This window comes from Sebastes umbrosus, chromosome 6 (genome assembly GCF_015220745.1).
Source record: "Sebastes umbrosus isolate fSebUmb1 chromosome 6, fSebUmb1.pri, whole genome shotgun sequence".
NCBI lineage: Eukaryota > Metazoa > Chordata > Actinopteri > Perciformes > Sebastidae > Sebastes > Sebastes umbrosus.
In genome coordinates, this window is record NC_051274.1 from 9091031 (window position 1) to 9109648 (window position 18618).

Genomic DNA, 18618 nt, shown 5'->3' on the forward strand with positions numbered 1-18618 from the left:
CAGGGTTAACGTTAGCCGGCTACACAGAGTAGCATAGCCCGTTCTCTACCAGAATATAGCCTAGCTTGTTAGCCTTAGCTTGCTTGGTAGCTTCAGCTAGGTTGGCGTGTTTCAGCAACCAGGCTTCATTCGGCTCAGCCTCAGCTCCATCCATGCTCCACCCTCTTTGCCCATTTTAGGATTAGCTAGAGTTGGCGCTGCCAAGATGGCGACGGCTGAAACCACCCCCTTTGAGTTTTCATACATGTCTATGGAACAGACGCTACTGTTACAAAGAAATCTAATCCATTGAGTTGGCACCTTGGCGTGGTGGATTAGTTTGTGTGTTTAGGTGACCCTGTGAGCTATTCTGACAGAAGACTAATTTTTAGTTTCCTTATAGGTTCAGCCAGGTCGGCTTGGTCACAGGCTAGAGACCAGACAAATATCAACTCCGCAGCTCAGATTTGAAGGTCATTTAAAATAAAACATTGTCGTATGAACCCGAAGTGCCTACCCAAACTAAGAAGTTTCATGGTACCTGTGACTAGAGGTTACCGCCAATCCTGAACTTTATCCAGCGATATCTCTGTCAATTGTACAGATAATAAAAGAAAAGCACACTGATAGAAAGATGAAATCTTGTCGTTCTAACGGTGTGCATTGTTGTCATTCTGCTTCATGAAGGTAAGGGGCTGAAGTTTGACCCTGAAGTGATCATTTTTCTGCAACAATTAGGAATGTTAATAAAGTGTGTAAGTGTGTAGAGTGTAATAAAGGCCTTTTTAACTTCCTGCACTAACAAAGCTGGGCCCTTTTATATTTTTCTAGCATAGGAGAGATTATATGTCTTTTGAAAGTGTATATATACTATATATATATAGCTTTAATTTTATTTTTTATATTTATTGAGTAAATGAATGTTTTTCTAATGCATCCAGAAACCTAGGCGTCACTTTTTATTATCAGCTAAAAATTAATAAACTTGTCAAGACCGTTATTCAGTCCTGCTGCATTCACCTGAGGAGTATTTAAATGTATCATGATATCACATGGAATACGGCCATGTCTGCTTTTACAAATGGAAGGTGACCATACTAATGGTAAATAGTAAATGGACTTGTATTTTATATCCTGCCTTTCTAGTCTTCTGACCACCCAAAGAGCTTTACACTACATGTCAGCATTCACCCATTACACACAAATTCATACACTGATGACAGAAGCTGCCATGCAAGGTGCCCAACTGCCAATCAGGATCTAATCCAAATACTCAAGCACTGTATAAAATGTAATGCAACACAAACAGTCATGTAAAAAATACTACTTTAATGAAAGTAATTTCTTTTTAAGACCATGTCAGAGAGGTGTTGATATAAACAGGTCATTTTGACTCTGCCATAACTACAGAACATTTATTTTATGAATGTAATTTTTGCTAATGTTTTCTGGGATGATTTGCATTATTGGTTGTCCACTAAATTTTTCTAATCTAACAAAGGAAAATGTTATATTGGTACAATTGTGAAACATTCTGTACATGACCTGGCAATCAATTCCATAATCATTCTTGGAAAGTTTTTTTATGTTTTTCATAAGGAGCTGTGTCTTACTTTTCATCTCTGAAACATATGAAGAAAGAATGCTCTGAAGCTTTCAATGTTAGTTGGTTGACCTTAACCTTACAGAGAACCTCTATAGCACTATTAGCACTATTCACACATTCCCTTACTTTTGTATTTGTTTTGTTTTGGGGTTTCTTTCGCTTCTCTTCATCCACACTCTTATACACTGTACGCCAATTTCAGGCTTGTCTTTTCCCTTGTAGTTGTGGACTGTTCTGTACGATGCCATATTGTAATGTAAATTTCTCCAATAAATTTTTTTTTTTTTTTTTTAAATCTGACTCCTCCATATTGAAATGCAATTGTTGTCACACCTGAGCAAAGTTCAGTAGGACTTTTATTTTGAAGAACTAGTCCGGAAGTGTCTCTGCTGGTCTTCGTTGGTTCTGTCTCCACGCGCCATTATTCTCTCTTCATGTCCGAGCTGTGAGCGGCTCAGCGAGCCTCCAGTAACCAGCGTCGCTTCATCCAGTGACTCCGTTGCAGTAGTTTATTAGTGCAGATATTCTTCAGCAGGAGGTGAGTTGTTGGTTGAAGAAGTTAAAATGTGCTGCGTCATGTTTTAGACCTGCTGGTGAACACCTCATGGCTTTACTCAACGTTAGCTGGATGCTAAAGCTAGTCTGCTAGTAGGACAACCGAGGCCTTGTGATCGAGCTAATGTTAGCACGCTGAACCTCACCAATATCATTATATCATTATATCAGTCTATGTCGACTACACTAATACATTAAAGGTGTTTTCACATATAGTCCTTTTTAAATGAAGCTCAGTCCTCTTAAAGTGGACCAAAAAGGGACTCAGTTCTGTTTCTGGTCATCTTCAGCTCTAATGGGGCCTCAGTGCTCTTTCTGTTCACACTATAGTTGAAGAAGTTGAAGTTTTCATTTAATTTTTGCATTTTGTTTATTTTTTTTAATGATTTTATTTCAGCTATACTTTAACAAATGTTGTCAATTTAAACAGTCACTGAAATGCTGTTAATACACATTCAGACTATACACAGCCTATTTAAAAACAACTCATTCTGCAGCTGCAGCACCATCCTGCTCACTCAGGACATATGAACAGATCATTACCATATTATTATGTTCCATCAGTGTGACCAATCACATCAGGAGTGATAGAGATCATTATTCACTAATCCTACGGGTCTAAGCTTCATACTGATTTTTAGTATGTAAACTGAGATTACACATTATGTGTAATAAACATTTTAGTGTAAGTGCTCTAATTGACAGCTGTCTCAGTCACACTGTTCTAAAAATGAAGTTCTCAAAACAAGGACAAGCAGAGGTTTTATTGTGAGCTGATGGGGACTTGATGCTCTGATAGATTTAAATGTGAGGGCAAAAACTGCTGTTCAAAGAAATGACTGACAGCACATAAAAGCTGTAACTTTAGATAGTCCTGAGTAACAAACTAATATCTTTAAATTCTGAAAGGAACCTTTGAAAAACACCCTCAGTTGTAACAGTGGGGAGATTATGTACAGTGAGTGTACGTTATGTGTGAGAGGGTTGCATTATGGTATAGTAAATATTATAGTATAGTGCTAACGTTGCTATTAGGCCTGGCTTCAGCAAGAAGTCAGTTACATTGGTAATACGTTTAGCTAACACACACACCTTCAGCTATTTCTGCACAAGTAAGAAAATGGAGGAGCAAACTTAATAGATGGCACGGTCTAAAAGATTATTCAGTCACGTTGATCAACTGAACTTTACACGTTAAGTGCATTTTAAAACTGTACACTAACTGTGCCTACCTAACACGTTACCAAGTTCAACAGAGCCATCTTCATTGCTGAAATGTTGCTAACATAATCGTTAAGTCCATTAAGTGTGTTAGTATGGCAAATACACTCAGTCTATAGAGTTGCCATCAGTGAAAATGTATAGCTCTTGCTTAGTCTGTTATTAAAATGGAGGCAATTGCTCAAGTTTTTAGTGAACTGCAAGATTACACACTAACAGTATAATGTTGTTGTCTCCACAGGTGCTGGTAGTGACAGATGTCAATCAAGATAGCTTATATCTATCTTAGCTTCCTGAGGAGAACCGGACTGATGAGGAACATGAGACATACCGGAAGATGGCAGTAGTAGTGCAACTTTAAGAATACAAGCTACGTTAAAACCTCAAAGAAGAAGAAGAAGACGTAAACGCGTCATTTCCGGGATGCGACCACCATCGGTAGCTCTGAACCAGAACACTTTCATGCTGCGATAAAAGCTATTTTTGTTATATATTTAATTGAGTGGCTGTCAGAAGACGGCCATTTTATCAGCGTATAAGAGTGTTATGTGCATAAGGTGTTAACATAAGTCGACCCTACGCCTCGTACACAATTAAAATGAAGAAAAGGAGTTCAGAGAAAAAACGCCATGTGTGGCATGGGCTAACAAAGCTGAGTGGGATCAAGTTCTGGAGTATCTGTACTCGAAGGACTCTGCCTTACAGACGTATGCACTGCACGAGGATATCGGCTTGGAAAGGCAGGTATGCCAACAGCTCTCCTGTGGCGGTGGACTGCACAGCGGTCCTGGTGAGGTGCCAGGTGCTGGACAGGTCAGGACAGCTGGACGGAGATGATCTGGTGTTGCTTTATGGCGCGGCCTGATGAGGTTTGTCAATTTGATCACCGAGCGACAACAGGGGAGAACAGCCGTCCACTGAGGCGGCTGGCTGGAACTTGAACATCCCAGAGTGGGTCGTAGACCTGAGGCACGACTTCACCCACAGGAAGACTCCTTCCTTAAAATGGTGCCGAAAGGGATGTAAGGTGGTTCTGGAGTGGCTCAGCAGGAATACTGGTCCAGGCAGTTGGGAGGAGGGCCTAGTGAGGACTGGGAATCGGAGATTCGGATGGAGATGATGAAGAGGTTGACCTAAAACGCCAAGAGGATGAGCTCGTTGAAAGGCAAAAAGACATGGAAGCCTACAAGAATGCACGGGAACTTCTGATATCTTTTTGAAAGAGCAGTACCAGGCTTTTGATGGGCTTCCTGAACACAAACAGAAGAACCTGTGGCCAGCCCCCTTTGCAGACATGAGCGGTTACTAGGTGAGATCAAGCAGTTTGCTTTGCAGTCAAGTAATCTGCTGATTGATGTGTTATTGGAAGATGGATTTTTAGTTCCCACCGTTTGAACAACTGGAAACATTAGGCTGTGACACATCCGACAATGCCAGTCCCACCGAACCCAGAGTCACTCAAACATTCCTGCGTTTTTGGCTGCCGCTCCTGAAGATGCTCAACTCGCCATCCTTAATTCACCTCCTTCTGGAGAAGCTGTTTGTTGAACTGAAGCTGCTCACCAAAGAGCAGAATAATCACACGGGCTTTCTACATTTCTGCTTGGATTTCAGAAATCATCCTCTGTAACAGCAACAAATATGAATACCACTTTGAAACAAAGGGACAGAAGAAGGCCAGAATGAAGGACAGGGTCTTTGTTAAACCGCATCCAGCTGAGGTGGCAGCAGCTGCTCTCAGCATGCCTGGATGCTCCCTGTATCAGCACGCCTCACTTGCTCCAGTTGATCCTGGATGACATGGAGCATCCTCTCCCTCTGGAAACCCCGTCAGAGGTTGCTCCAGCTCTGCTCCATCTACACACAGTGCGCACACTCAGAATCCGATTACTTCTCCAGAGCAGAAACAACAGCCCCATATACACGCTGGAGAGTTTGCATGAGAAGCTGCAGCATTCGCGGCGCCACAGCCATCCTTGGCGTTCCACGGCTGAGGTGGGGAGGAGCGAGTCCTCCCAGGAGTACAAATGGACAGATGTTCAGGCTGGAAAAAGCAAAATTGCTCAGAGGTTCTCCGTGGCAGGTGTGCAACGATAACGTTTGTGGAAGAACTATCCTCTCGGTAAAGTCCCCGCCACAGTCAGATGACCCTTCCACGGCCTCATGGTGGAAAACTACTCAACAATGACTGTCTTTGACCAGCCGGTGGAGTTAGAGAGCAACACAACACACAATGTACAAGGAGTCTTGGCACCAGTGAGAACAGCAGATGGCCTTTGGAACCACAGTGATCTTAATAAGTTGAAATCTGGACCTGCAACTTTTTGAGTTGTTGTAATGCTGTGAAATAGTCCTTTAGCTGCTGGCACATTGTTGAAACTTATGCCATGTGGTTGATTTGAATTGGGGACATAAAGGTCATTTATCTGAGTCATTTATCAGGCAAGAGTATGAAACATTCCCTTGTTCCATCTTCTTAAATATGACGATTTGCTGCTGTTCTGTTTTATATCATAAGGATTGCAACTAATATATTTTTTTTATTACAAGCTATGTTCTCGATTGAGGAAATGTCAGAAAACTAGTAAAAAAAAATGCCCATTAAAATGTACCAAAGCCCAAGGTGACCTCTTCAAATGACTTGTTTTTCACAAGCTTTTGATCTTTTTTATTAGACAAAACGATTCAGAAATTAATAAAAACAAAATAATCAGCAGATTAATTGAAAGAGAAAACAGCTGTTAATTGCAGCCCTAATGTGAATCGTTTGTAAAAAAAAAAAAAAAAGTTGTATGCTGTGTCTACAATATTTTCAATAGGTGGAGACAAAAGTGGAGCCAGTGACAAACTAGTACACATCATAAACTGCACATCATAAGGGAAGAATGTGTGAAAGATTGGATATGTTTAATTCATTATGTTTGTGTACAGTGAGTTTTTTTTTTCTTCTTCCACCTGTCATGCAAGTGCACTATTAATACAGTCCCTAAAAAGGGTTTTGGAGTAGATGCCTTTCAGTTGAAAACCCTGACAGAGGGGATATTGTTGTAAGCACAAGGTGGTTTTGTGTAATACATTTTCTTTTGTGCACTTATGTTCAATAAAAACAATTTTCTATTGAAGGAATTTGACTGTGTTATTTTCGAGTGTTAGATTTATGGAGCTGAATTGCAGCATATTGGTTTGAAAAGGATGTCTAATGTGGGAGAAAGGCAAATTGTAGCATGAGTAGACACTATTCACAAGCGTTCACACTCAAAGCAGCACTGTGTTTAAAAAAACACAAGTGTTAGTAGCCTATTACTTCGTGAAGGAAACCAGTTGTGTTTGTTCTGTTACTGCCTGCTTGGCCGATTTCAGCAGGAATGTATAAGGGATCCACATTTAAAGAGTTCACACGAATGGTAAAAGAGAACATAACACACTAAAAATATGATATACTTTCAGCCAACTTAGCAGCATTAGGACAAGTACGTTAAATAACTACAAATTTTAAAAAAGACAATCATTAAAGTACAATCTAACAGGTTAGATTCTTAGCATATTTACAGTGATCTGGGGGGAAAAAAGCACCTGTATCAAATGTAATGCAATACAACAGTCATGTAAAAATACTGCTTTTATGAAGCTCACAGTTTGTAATTTCAACTCAATTTAAGTGTTGATTTATAAACAGGTCCTTTTGACTCCGCCATATTAAAATGCAGTAGTGATGGGAATTCTGTCTCTTTTTAGTGAGCCAGATCATTTGGCTCAGCTCACCAAGTTAGCCGGCTCTTTCGGCTCCCAAACGGCTCTTCGTTTTACCACTTCTGCCTTTTATAATCCAGCCAAATTTAATTGGTTCGGATAAGGGTTAATTTCTCGAGGCTTCATGTGCACGAAACCACCTGGTGGCCAAAGAGTGTCAAACAGGCAGATATGATCTTAACCATGTGATCTGTGATATACTGTACTTTACGCCAGGAAAGGCTGTTGGGAATGACTATAAACAATGAAAAAAAATCTATTACCATGTAATCCATTTATATCTATATAATATATAATATAATGTCTATTTTCTAGTAAGTATATTATGAGTATATAAAATACATGTATTGTTTTATGAGTAATGCATCTTATGTGCGTAAACCAATCCTTTGGTCAATAATTGTATTGTATTGTAGTGTAATATAATATAATAATGGCAGGAGGGGTAATATTAGTGTTCTGTGTCACTTCTGGAAAGTGGCATTGGTTTAACCAGTGAAGATCTGAACCACTTCATGAACCAGTCAGCGGTATGGCCGGGCAGCGAGGCTTCGGAGGTCATCAACGAAGTCATTGGTCTAAAACTATACAAGCCTCGAAAACTTCCTGGATTACTCGACACACGCTCTGAAGCCTCTGCACAGCACGTAACATCACTACTTAAAAGAGCCGGCTCTTTGAACCGGCTCGTTCGCGATCGGCACATCACTAAAATGCAGTCGTCCACTCACTGAGCAAAGTTCAGCAGGACTTTTATTTTGAAGAACTAGTCCGGAAGTGTCTCTGCTGGTCTGTCGTTGGTCTCCACCGCGCCATTATTGTCTTCTTCATGTCCGAGCTGTGAGCGGCTGAGCGAGCCTCCAGTACCCAGCGTCGCTTCATCCAGTGACTCCGTTGCAGTAGTTAATTATTGCAGATATTCTTCAAACAGGAGGTGAGTTGTTGGTTAAAATGTGCTGCGTCATGTTTTAGACCTGCTGGTGAACACCTCATGGCTTTACTCAACGTTAGCTGGATGCTAAAGCTAGCCTGCTAGTAGGACAACCGAGGCCTTGTGATCGAGCTAATGTTAGCACGCTGAACCTCACCAATATCATTATACCAGTCTATGTCGACTACACTAATGAACTAAGTCTTGTAACATCGGGGAGATCATGTATAGTGAGGTGTGAGTCATGTGTGAGAGGATGCATTATAGTATAGTATATAGGATAGGATAGTGCTAACGTTGGGTAACGCTGTTAGGCCTGTCTGCAGCAACAAGTCAGCTACGTTGGTAATACGTTTAGCCAACACACACACACACCTGTAAGAAAATGGAGGAGCAAACCTAATAGATGGCACGGTCTAAAAGATTTATTCAGTCACGTTAATCAGCTGAACTTTGCACGTTTAGTGCGTTGAAAACTTTACACTAACTAGCTGACTCCTCCTACGCATCACTCTTTTCACTACTTAGCTATAGTTTCTCCTGTGTGTTATTTATTAGTATGATTTTTTTGTGCCCCCTTTGTAAAGCGTCCTTGGGTTTCTGAAAGGCGCTTTATAAATCCAATTTATTATTATTATTATTATTATTATTATTATTATTATTATTATTATTATTAACTGTGCCTATCTAACACCTTACCGAGTTCAACAGAGCCAACTTCATAGCTGAAATGTTGCTAACATAATCGTCAAGTCCATTAAGTTTGCAAGTATGGTAAATACACTCAGTCCACACTGAGCTATAGAGTTGTCCATTAGTGAAAATGTATAACTTCTTGCTTAGTCTGTTATTTGAATGGAGGCAATCAATCAAGTTTTTTTTAGTAAGATTACACACTAACAGTATAATGTTTTGTCTCCACAGGTGAGGAATCATAAGATATCTTCTGGACAGCTTCGTTGTGGGTCCCCGCTGTCAAACCACAATGATCACCAGAAGAAGAGGACGCGCTATGAACACCACAGAGGAGGTGCAGTCTCTGGAGGTCGAAGTGGTGGAAACTGTGGAAGAGCTCCCGAGTCCATCTGAGGGGTTCCCATCCGATGATATTGACACCGCTGGAATAGAGCTAGATGACCTGTTTGGAATTGAAGCCTTAAAATGGACAATGGAAAGAGGTGCTGACTCCTCGCTCTTCGATTTTGAGATGGCTGATTTTGGTGCGTGCAGTGCCGAGACCCAGATTCAGAGGTGAAGCTTCAACGGCCTCGTCTCCAGAGAGAACGTCATCTGACTCGAAGATTAAGAACAGGCAAAACCAGTCGAGCCACCTGATCAACAAAAATGCCATCGCTGCCAGGTTGAATCGTCTCCGGAAGAAAGAATACGTCAACAGCTTGGAGAAGAAGGTTGGCATCCTGTCAACAGAAAACGGCGTGCTCCAACAGGAGAATTCTCAGCTGACCAAGAGGGTGGAGGAGTTGGAGGATGAGACCAGGTACTTGAGGGCTGTGCTGGCCAATGAGAGCATGTTAGCCCAGCTCTTATCCAGGCTGAGCGGTGTGAATGGGATGAAATTATCTTCCTCGCTTTTCCAGGGGCCCGACTCGAACGACCACGACTACGCGTTACCCAGGAAGCGTGTGAAAGTGGAGGAGAAAGAGACAGCTGGTGGCGTTTGTCTTCATGTGGACAAGGACCACGTGTCAGTGGAGTTCTGCACCAAGTGTGCAGAGAGTGCAAGCGCATCGCTCAAAATGTAGGGTCAAGTACTTATCTCTGTTTTCAGATATTGACACTGAACTTGATAATGGCTCTGTACTGAACTTCATGAGGGGGATGAACACTGTTGAATTAGTTAAGATTACCTAAGAACTGCTGAATGTGCATGTGTTTTTTGTGTCATGATGGATTGAGTACACGTTACTGCTAAACCTTGTTGACAGTTTCTTCTAGGTAATGGTTGGTCCACCATGCGGGATGAGTGGCTTTCTGAACACCTTTACCTCCTTGACTCCATGGTAAGGATCAGACAAGAAAAGATATCTTTTTGTAGTTGTTTTTCACAGGCTTTAAGGCGTTCAGCAGCGACCTTAGTAGTTCTATTTTGATACAGTTCCTGTTCCCAGTTAGTAGATTTTGAGTACTTTTCATCATTTCTTTTTGTTTACAGTTGTTCTAGGAAATCATTTTATGTTAATTAACATCTAACTAAGAGTTAAATCAAATTTTCCTGAATGCTAAGATGTTAAGAATGAGGTGAAGCTCCACAAAGAGAGATCTTGAATCAGCTGTCAAATTGGAAATGCAAAAAAAAAAAAGGCAAAACTGTACATACTTTCTTTTGGTAAGAATTGATCTCTTTGTGAACCAGCACCATTGTACACAAGAATGCTGTCATTTAGCGCCACCTATTTTTCTTTATGCTAAAGTGGATTCTGCTGGTGGAAGGTGAAGAGGCTGGACAAGCTGCTGCCAACGTGGCCTGGTATTTTTTTAAAGGTAGTATCGGTAACAAATGGTATACACGATTATATTCTACCAATACTTCACAACATCTAGCTCTTGTCAGTATAGCTCATGCAACGTTTTTTGGGGGGCTTGACTACAGCTGCTCCAGCATTCATGAGGTGATGCGATCCGAGGCTTAATAGTCTCCTAATTATGTCTTGTATTTATTGACACACTGGAATGTATTAATTAAATACATCCAAGAATTATCTGATTTAAGTGGAGAAGTTGCCAGTTTTGTGTAACAAAATGTAAATGTGTATATAACTTTGAATACATATTGTTTTGAGGCAAATGACCTTGATGTTGGACAAATAAATGATATTTTCATTATGTTTGAGTTACAAATATCTACTGTGTCTTGTTCTGTACTGTTGATATTAATGCTTCTCTTTTTCTCTTTCTAAACAGCAAGCTCTCTGCCGATAATGGTCTTACTTTTCCTGAACATTTGGGTCAAGTCTGGTAAAGGTTGTCAAAACAAATGACCGAGATCTCATTTGATGGAAGTACAAAGCATGCAGTGTGAGGGAACCCACAGGGATGAATCGTCCTGCCCATGTTTTAGCCCATTTACTTCAAACCATAGGTGCTTATATTACTGCCAGTTATTTTTCAAAGCTTTTTTAGTTTTTTTTTATAATTTAACTTTTTCATGACACACATTTTGACATGTCCTAGGAGGAAAACCACAGCTGAAATTGATAACATTAATGGTGGCTCAGTTCCAGTAAGTGTCCCCAAAAGCTACTCCAATGAGCCAACATGCACAATACCAGGACCTCCCACAAGCAGCCATCATTAAAGAGTACCACAGTACTAGCACGTACTGTTTTGAAGTCTCCCAGGATGGTGCCTTCCTGTACTTGTATGAAGTTCAGATTTAAAGGAGTAGTTCTGCATTTTGGGAAATGTGCTTATTTGCGTTCTTGCTGACGTGGTAAATTCTATACCACGTCTGTGTCTGTACATTAAACGTGAAGCTACAGTCGGTTAGCTGAGTTTAGCATGAAGACTGGAAACGAGAACCCACCTACTAGTACCTTTTTTAAAGCTCACCAACACATTTATCTTTGTTTAATCCACAGAGACATGGAGGTGTAAAAACCAAACTTGACACCATGATGTTGCCAGGCAACCAGAGAGACTCTGAAAAGCTACTGCGGCCAGACCAAAAATGGTCATTTAATAGACATGTTTACACTTCAGTTATTGTACAAAGATAATAGGTGTTAATTAGTTAGTTAATTAGTGGTGCTGGTTTGCAGATTCAGTTAGCTTAGTACAACGCCAGGCTAACTGTTTCCAGTCTTTATGCTAAACTAAAGGCTACTGATTGTAGCTTCATATTTATCATACAGATAAACTCTGGCCCATGTTTGTAAAAAAAGTTAGCCCCCACCAAAAGCTGTTACTCCATCGGTGCAACAATCAGCATAGCATTCTCCGCGTCGTCTCCATACTTTGACCCTGCCTTCCAACTTTCGCAGACAGAACCTGGACTCATCACTGAACATGACATTCCCCCACATGTTCAGGTTCCATTGTCTGTGTTGTTGACACCAACGCAAACGGGCCTGACGGTGAAGGGCAGTCATTGCAGGCTTCCTGGTAGCCTTATGAGAATACACTGTTTACAATTGGCAGAGCATTTTGGCAAATTTTTCTTGGGCGTTACCCACATAATCAGCTGTGCTGCTCATCCCACAAATGCATGATCCTTACAAGTTGGACATCATTGTGAAGGTAAATAAACAGGCTTTCCAACAATGTAAAATACAATGACAATTGGCATTGTAACAACAGAGACATTATCAACCAAAAACAAGTTTCCAAACTTTTTTTTTCCCAGTATATATACACCGATCAGCCATAACATTGATTATCTTGTTACAATGGCACCTGGCAGTGGGTGGGATATATTAGACAGCAAATGAACATTTTGAACTTTGTGTTGGAAGCAGAAAAAATGGGCAAGCGTAAGGATGAGTGCGACTTTGACAAGGGCCAAATTGTGATGGCAAGACAACTGGGTCAGAGCATCTCCAAAACTGGAGATCTTGTGGGATGTTTCCGGTCTGCAGTGGTCCAAGGAAGGAAACCGGTGAGAGGGTCAGACCCGAGGCTCATTGATGCATGTGGGGAGCGAAGGCTTGCCCGTGTTGTCCGATCCAATAGAAGAGCTACTGTATCTCAAATTGCTGAAAAGTTAATGCTGGTTCCGATAGAAAGGTGTCAGAACACACAGTGCATTGCAGTTTGTTGCGTATGGGGCTACATAGCCGCAGACCGGTCAGAGTGCCCATGCTGTCCTAATGTTATGGCTGATCGGTGTATATATGTAGTGATATCAATGCTTTTGTCTAACTCTCCGCAAGAAATCAAATGAGTGTATTGACCATTAACAGCTGAACAGGAACCTTAAATTAGCTCTTGTATCAAATGTTGTCAAATGGAAATGATCGTTTTACTGACATGTATTCATTTCATCTTTGTTGTAGACTTAAGATAAAAAGCGTCTTTTTTGGAGATTTACAAACTGAATATTTAAAGCAAACTTATAGCAATACCGGTGACACTTTAAGTTCCCCTGTTTAACATTAATAAGCAGCATATAAACATTGAATAAATGGTTTGTAACACCTTGTGATGAAGTTGTAAGCAGAAGGACATTTTAAGTGTATTAATGTACAGCATTTGCCAAGAATTGTAACTTCTATGAAGACATTTTACGATATTGTTATTCATTATGTAAGGGATAATGTACAGCGAGCCGGTCATTGTTGTGAAAGAATCCCCGACAGGTCTCTCATCGCCCTGAAGGGGATTCTTTCACAACAATGACCCGCTAGCTTTACATCATCCCACTTATTACACAGCTACTTACTAAAGAAATCAATATTTTGACACAAAAAAACAGGCATCAGGGTCTGACATCGGCAATGTTCTGTTATACATAGTAACGGTCTGTTATAGAGAAATTACAGACCGCAGAAGGCCGTGATTGACCAATCAGAATCGAGTATTGAACACAGCCGTGTAATAACTGTTTATAGAGCAGCCTCTACTTTTGGGTGTTATAGTTATTGACAAATACATTAATCTACACATCTGCTTACAAATGCATCATAATGTATCATTTAAGTTTCTATACTGCTTATAAATAGGGTGACTTAATGTTGCGGTAATACTGGTAGAAAGTTCAACTAATACTGTAGTTGTAAATGTGCACATGAAATCAAGACAAAGGATTGATTTGTTTTTAAAATGAGGCAGGAGATGTTTACCCTCTGCAGTTGAAAAGACCAATGCTTTTCTGCGTCACATTTTTCCCCCCACTGCCCCGACAAAAATAATGAACACAACCCGCCCCCGTACCAGTTGTTGCTAGGAGAAACATTAAAGAAATTAAAGAAAACGTATGTATGTTTGTTTCGGTAAACTGAACGCCAAACGTTTTTTAACAGGTGTTCAACTTGAAGTAGATGGGCTAAAACCTGCTCAAAACAACAGTATGATCCTCAAAGGCTAAAGTATGTTCAGATGTTTTGAAGTGGGGTTGTATGAGGTACTTATCCGTAGTCAGTGTATTTCCTACAGTAGATGGCAGTTGGCACACGCCCAGTTTGGAGAAACAGACAGGAGTACCAGCACAGGAGCAAAGCGATGTACCGCTGTGGATGGGGCAGCAACAAATTTTAGCCATCTAAAAAATAAAAAAACAGTTGAAGTGTACCCTATATTTTGAATATTTTCACCGCCTTAACTCGCTGTCAGACAGCCCTTTCTGACGGGGAACTGAAGCTGTTATCTATGCGCTCTTCAAAGCCACCAGACTCCATTGACAAAAATAATAATTTTACCTCGCAGAACACGGGAGTTGCTGGTCTACCGCTGCCGAGATAACTGCCTCAGTTTCCTGTCTGAAAGGGCTGTCTGAAAGCGGTGAAATATATATATTTAAGTGTAGGGTACACTTAAACTGTTTGTTTTTTTTAGGTGTCTAAAGTATGTTTTGCTGCTGCCCCCGTCCACAGCAGTACAATGCTTTGCTCCCATGCTGGTACTCCTGTCTGCTTCTCCAAACTGGGGGCGTGCCAACCGTCATCTACTGTAGGTAATACACTGACTATGGATAAGTACCTCATACAACCCCACATCAAAACACCAAACTATCCCTTTAAAGGGAGACAGAATTTCAGCTGTCAGATGCTATTCCATTGTGTTAACTTAAAGGGACTATTTGTAACTTTCAGAAATGCTTGTTAACAGCGACACCTGTGGCCGTGAAATCAACGAAAGTCAGCGTCGGGCTCGCGCTTGCTCGCTCTAAATATACCTGAACGAGCGTCGCTCAGAACAGTGAGGCGACACACGTCAGCTAAAACCACAATATCACTCTATATTTCAGCTGCTTGGCAGTAATGTTAGCTGACCAGACGAAGGTCTCTCCATGAACATGATTTAGATCTGATCCTAGTGTTGGCTTTTCCTGCCTAAGTGCAGGCTGAAGCAGCGGGGCTCTGCAGCGTGTCTCCCTGCTCTCTCCTCCCGCAGCCGGAGAGAGCAGAGGAGACACCGGCACCCGGTCGGTAACGAGAAGACAACGTAACTCTCTGTAGAGCTCCGTCACTTCACAAGACACGGAAAACCTCTGTTGGTCTGGAGGAGCTGCACAGTTATTTCTGCACAAACGTCCCCTGTACATTCACTAGATATTCTCAGAGCTAAACTAACTCTTCTGCAGTGTGGAGTGAGCGTGCGTTCATGTCTAGAGGTGGAGGACGCGCGCTGTCTGAGTGAAGGAGAGCAGGCAGCGGAGACGAGGCTCCGGCCACACGCGAGCGTGCATATGCGAACGCGCATGTGTGCCGACCCGCTACATTTATACGCTTAAAATGTTACAAACAGTCCCTTTAAAACCACCCAAGAACTTTAAAGGTTGGCGAAAACATGTTCATAAAATGTCAGCTACCAAACGTTTCTGCCGGAGAATGTAAAGTTTATTAGCAATAGTAAACTGCTTAGTAGCTATCGTGTTGACGTCAACTAACAGGGAAACCAACCAAGATTTGTGCTTTCATCTCAGAAATGCTGTGTCGGTATTTATCCTACACTGGACTTTTATTTTTACGGAAGGTTTATTTGTTGTGTTGTGTGCAGCATGTCATTGCTATGACATCACAGATGAGAGCTGACCTCTAGCAGTAAAGTTGGCAGATGATGTGCAGACGGTCAAGGTCGTTGATGCAGCATGAGGTTGGTAAAGTCAATTGCGAATCCCCTTTAGCACACAAGTCGTGTGTAGGGCACCAAATAAACATTTTGGGAACTGGCTGAATGTTTATCGCTTGGGTTTTTGTTACCTCTGATGTTTGGAAGACGGTGAACACCAGTGTCTTAGATGTTCATACCTTTGTCGCATATATGACTTAATACCCTATAGACATCATTTACTTTGACAGCAAGACAAAAACGTACACTTTTATGGAATTTTATCACCAAATAAACAACTGCAGGGATGAGTCAATAGGTTGCTTTGGTTTTGAGTTTGGCCTATGTCCAAACTAAAACATCCAATAACAAGGAGGAGGTGGAACTTATGAACTATACTGCCGCCATATTAAGGCTTTTTTGTGACTTTTTCCGACATACTATACTATGATTTTTTTTTCACACACTATAATATGGCTTTTTTCCGACATACTATACTATGACTTGTTTTTTTACATACTATGACTTATTTTTTTCAATATACTATACTATGAGTTTTTTTTTCAAAATATTGTATTATGACTTTTTCATGAAATTTTCGACATACTATACTATGACTTTTTTATGACATTTTTCAACATGTTATACTACTACTTTTTATAACATACTACACTGGCTTTTGTCATGGAATTTTCGACATACTATACAATGCCTTTTTTTCCGACATACTATACTATGACTTTTTTTGGCATAATTTACTACAACTCTTCATTATTCAACATACTATACTATGACATTTTTTTTGAATTTTTTATACATACTATACTATGTCTTTTCTCAACATGTTATTTTATGACTTTTTATTACATACTATACTATGACTTTTTTTCCATAAAATTTTCAACATACTATAGTATGACTTTTCATGAAATCTTTTGACATACTATACTATGACTTTTTTCAACAAGTTATACTATGACCTTTTAATAACATACTGTACTATGACTTATTTCATCGACATACTATACTTTGACTTTTTTTTGACAAATTTTACTATGACTTTAATTTTTTCGACATATACTATGACTTTTTAAAAATATTTCCGACTAACTATACTATGACTTTTATTCATTTTTTCGAGATACTATACCATGACATTTTTTTGGCATACTAAACTATGACTCTTTTCATTATTCAACATACTATACTATGACATTTTTTTTTTATTTTTTCGACATACTATACTATGAATTTTTAAATTGTTTTGACGTACTATACTATGACTTTATTTTCGACATACTATACTATAACTTTATTTTTTTGACATACTATACTAAGACATTTAAAAAAAAGTCTCCTCCCAGGGTTTACCAGAGATACAACTGGGGGGTTATGCAACAGAAAAACTGAATTTGTAACAAATTTGAAGTGTGATATACAACAAACTAAATTGTCCATAATATCTAACCCTAATCCTGACCTGTATGATATTTAACCCTGACCTGTAGGATTTATAACCCTAACCCTGATATATTCACCTCTATATGCTGGTAGAGGATCCCTTCAACATCTCCTTCAACATCTCCTCAGCAGCCCTAAAGCCTTAGCTGATGGACGTTACTGCTTTAAGGTCAGGGTTATATAGGGTTAGGGTTATATATTATGGATAACTTAGTTTGTTGTATATTACAGTTAATACAGTTATTTCTGTTTTTCTGTTGCATAACCCCGCAGTTGTATCTGTACCACCGGGCATCGATGTGAGGGTGGAGATCGACCCCTGCTCTGACGCAGCCAGAACCGGGAACTTAGCAACCAAGCCACCAATGCCACACGCACTTGATACTGTTCTCTTCGTATATTTCACTTCGTCGAACCCACAACCCACAACCTCCAGTATTCCAACCAGTTATCTACCACACTGAGTTATCTGAACAGATACACTGATGCGGTGTTTGTGTTTGTATTTGACTTCTTCTTCCTACTTTTTTTCATGAAATTTTTTTCACATACCATATGACATTTTTTTCATAAAATCTTCGACATACTATACTATGACATTTTTATGATATTTTTCAACATCTTCTACTACTACTTTAAATAACATACTATACTATGACTTTTTTTTCATTAAATTTTCAACATACTATACTATGACTTTTTTTTCATGAAATGTTTCGATATACAATACTATGACATTTTTTTCATGATATTTTTTAACATACTATACTATGACTTTTTCATTAAATTTTTCAACATACTATACTATGACTTTTTATAACATACTATACTATGACTTTTTTTCATGAAATTTTTGACATACCATCCTATGACGTTTTTCAACATGTTATTCTATGACTGGATGCGGAAGATCGCCGAATGATTCGGTAACTTTATCACTCTGCAGGCGAGCCATTTTGGCTTCATGTGCCACTGAGCAATTAATAGATAAGTTTAACTTTCAGTTAATTTCCCTGTCAGAAAAGGCTGCTTAACGGCAAGATAAAGTGGTGAAAATATTCTAAATATAGTGTAGTAGGGTACACTTAAAGGTGTCTAAAATCCATTTTGCTGCTCCAAACTGGGAGCATGCAGACCGCCATCTACTATAGGTAATACACTGGCTATGGATAAGTACCTCATGCAACCCCACTTCAAAACACCCGAACTATCCCTTTAAAATTAAGAAAACATGATACACAGTGCCATATTGGCTGCCCTACATGCTATGAAACTTCTTGGTGCTCCACCGCATGTAGTTGGTGCCCTTATTTTCCTTCATCTCTTTCAAAACAACAAGTCAAGTGTCACTTTTCCAGAGGTTTAAAATCGAAGTACAGTCTTGCATCAT

General features: G+C 39.9%; 2 protein-coding genes and 1 long non-coding RNA gene across 3 annotated transcripts; 2 read left to right on the forward strand and 1 right to left on the reverse strand.

The window, feature by feature from the left end:
* Positions 1-675: 675 nt before the first annotated feature.
* On the reverse strand, positions 676-17874 carry LOC119490399. Its single transcript, XR_005207392.1, has 3 exons — positions 17863-17874; positions 6437-6441; positions 676-829 (listed from the first exon to the last, which is right to left on the reverse strand). It is a non-coding gene; the product is annotated as an uncharacterized LOC119490399 (long non-coding RNA).
* Positions 1959-6487, forward strand: las1l (LAS1 like ribosome biogenesis factor). Its single transcript, XM_037773729.1, is given in 19 exon segments — positions 1959-2123; positions 3603-3990; positions 3993-4081; positions 4083-4215; positions 4218-4268; positions 4271-4294; positions 4297-4401; positions 4404-4465; positions 4468-4576; positions 4579-4659; positions 4662-4753; positions 4755-4943; positions 4945-5064; positions 5066-5188; positions 5190-5249; positions 5251-5274; positions 5276-5407; positions 5409-5457; positions 5460-6487. Coding segments are annotated over 18 exon segments (1704 nt in total). The 5' UTR covers positions 1959-2123; positions 3603-3959; the 3' UTR covers positions 5690-6487.
* crebzf (CREB/ATF bZIP transcription factor) lies at positions 7893-10903 on the forward strand. The gene is given in 4 exon segments (XM_037773756.1): positions 7893-8045; positions 8967-9284; positions 9286-10063; positions 10475-10903. Coding segments are annotated over 2 exon segments (777 nt in total). The 5' UTR covers positions 7893-8045; positions 8967-9027; the 3' UTR covers positions 9806-10063; positions 10475-10903.
* Positions 17875-18618: the final 744 nt, after the last annotated feature.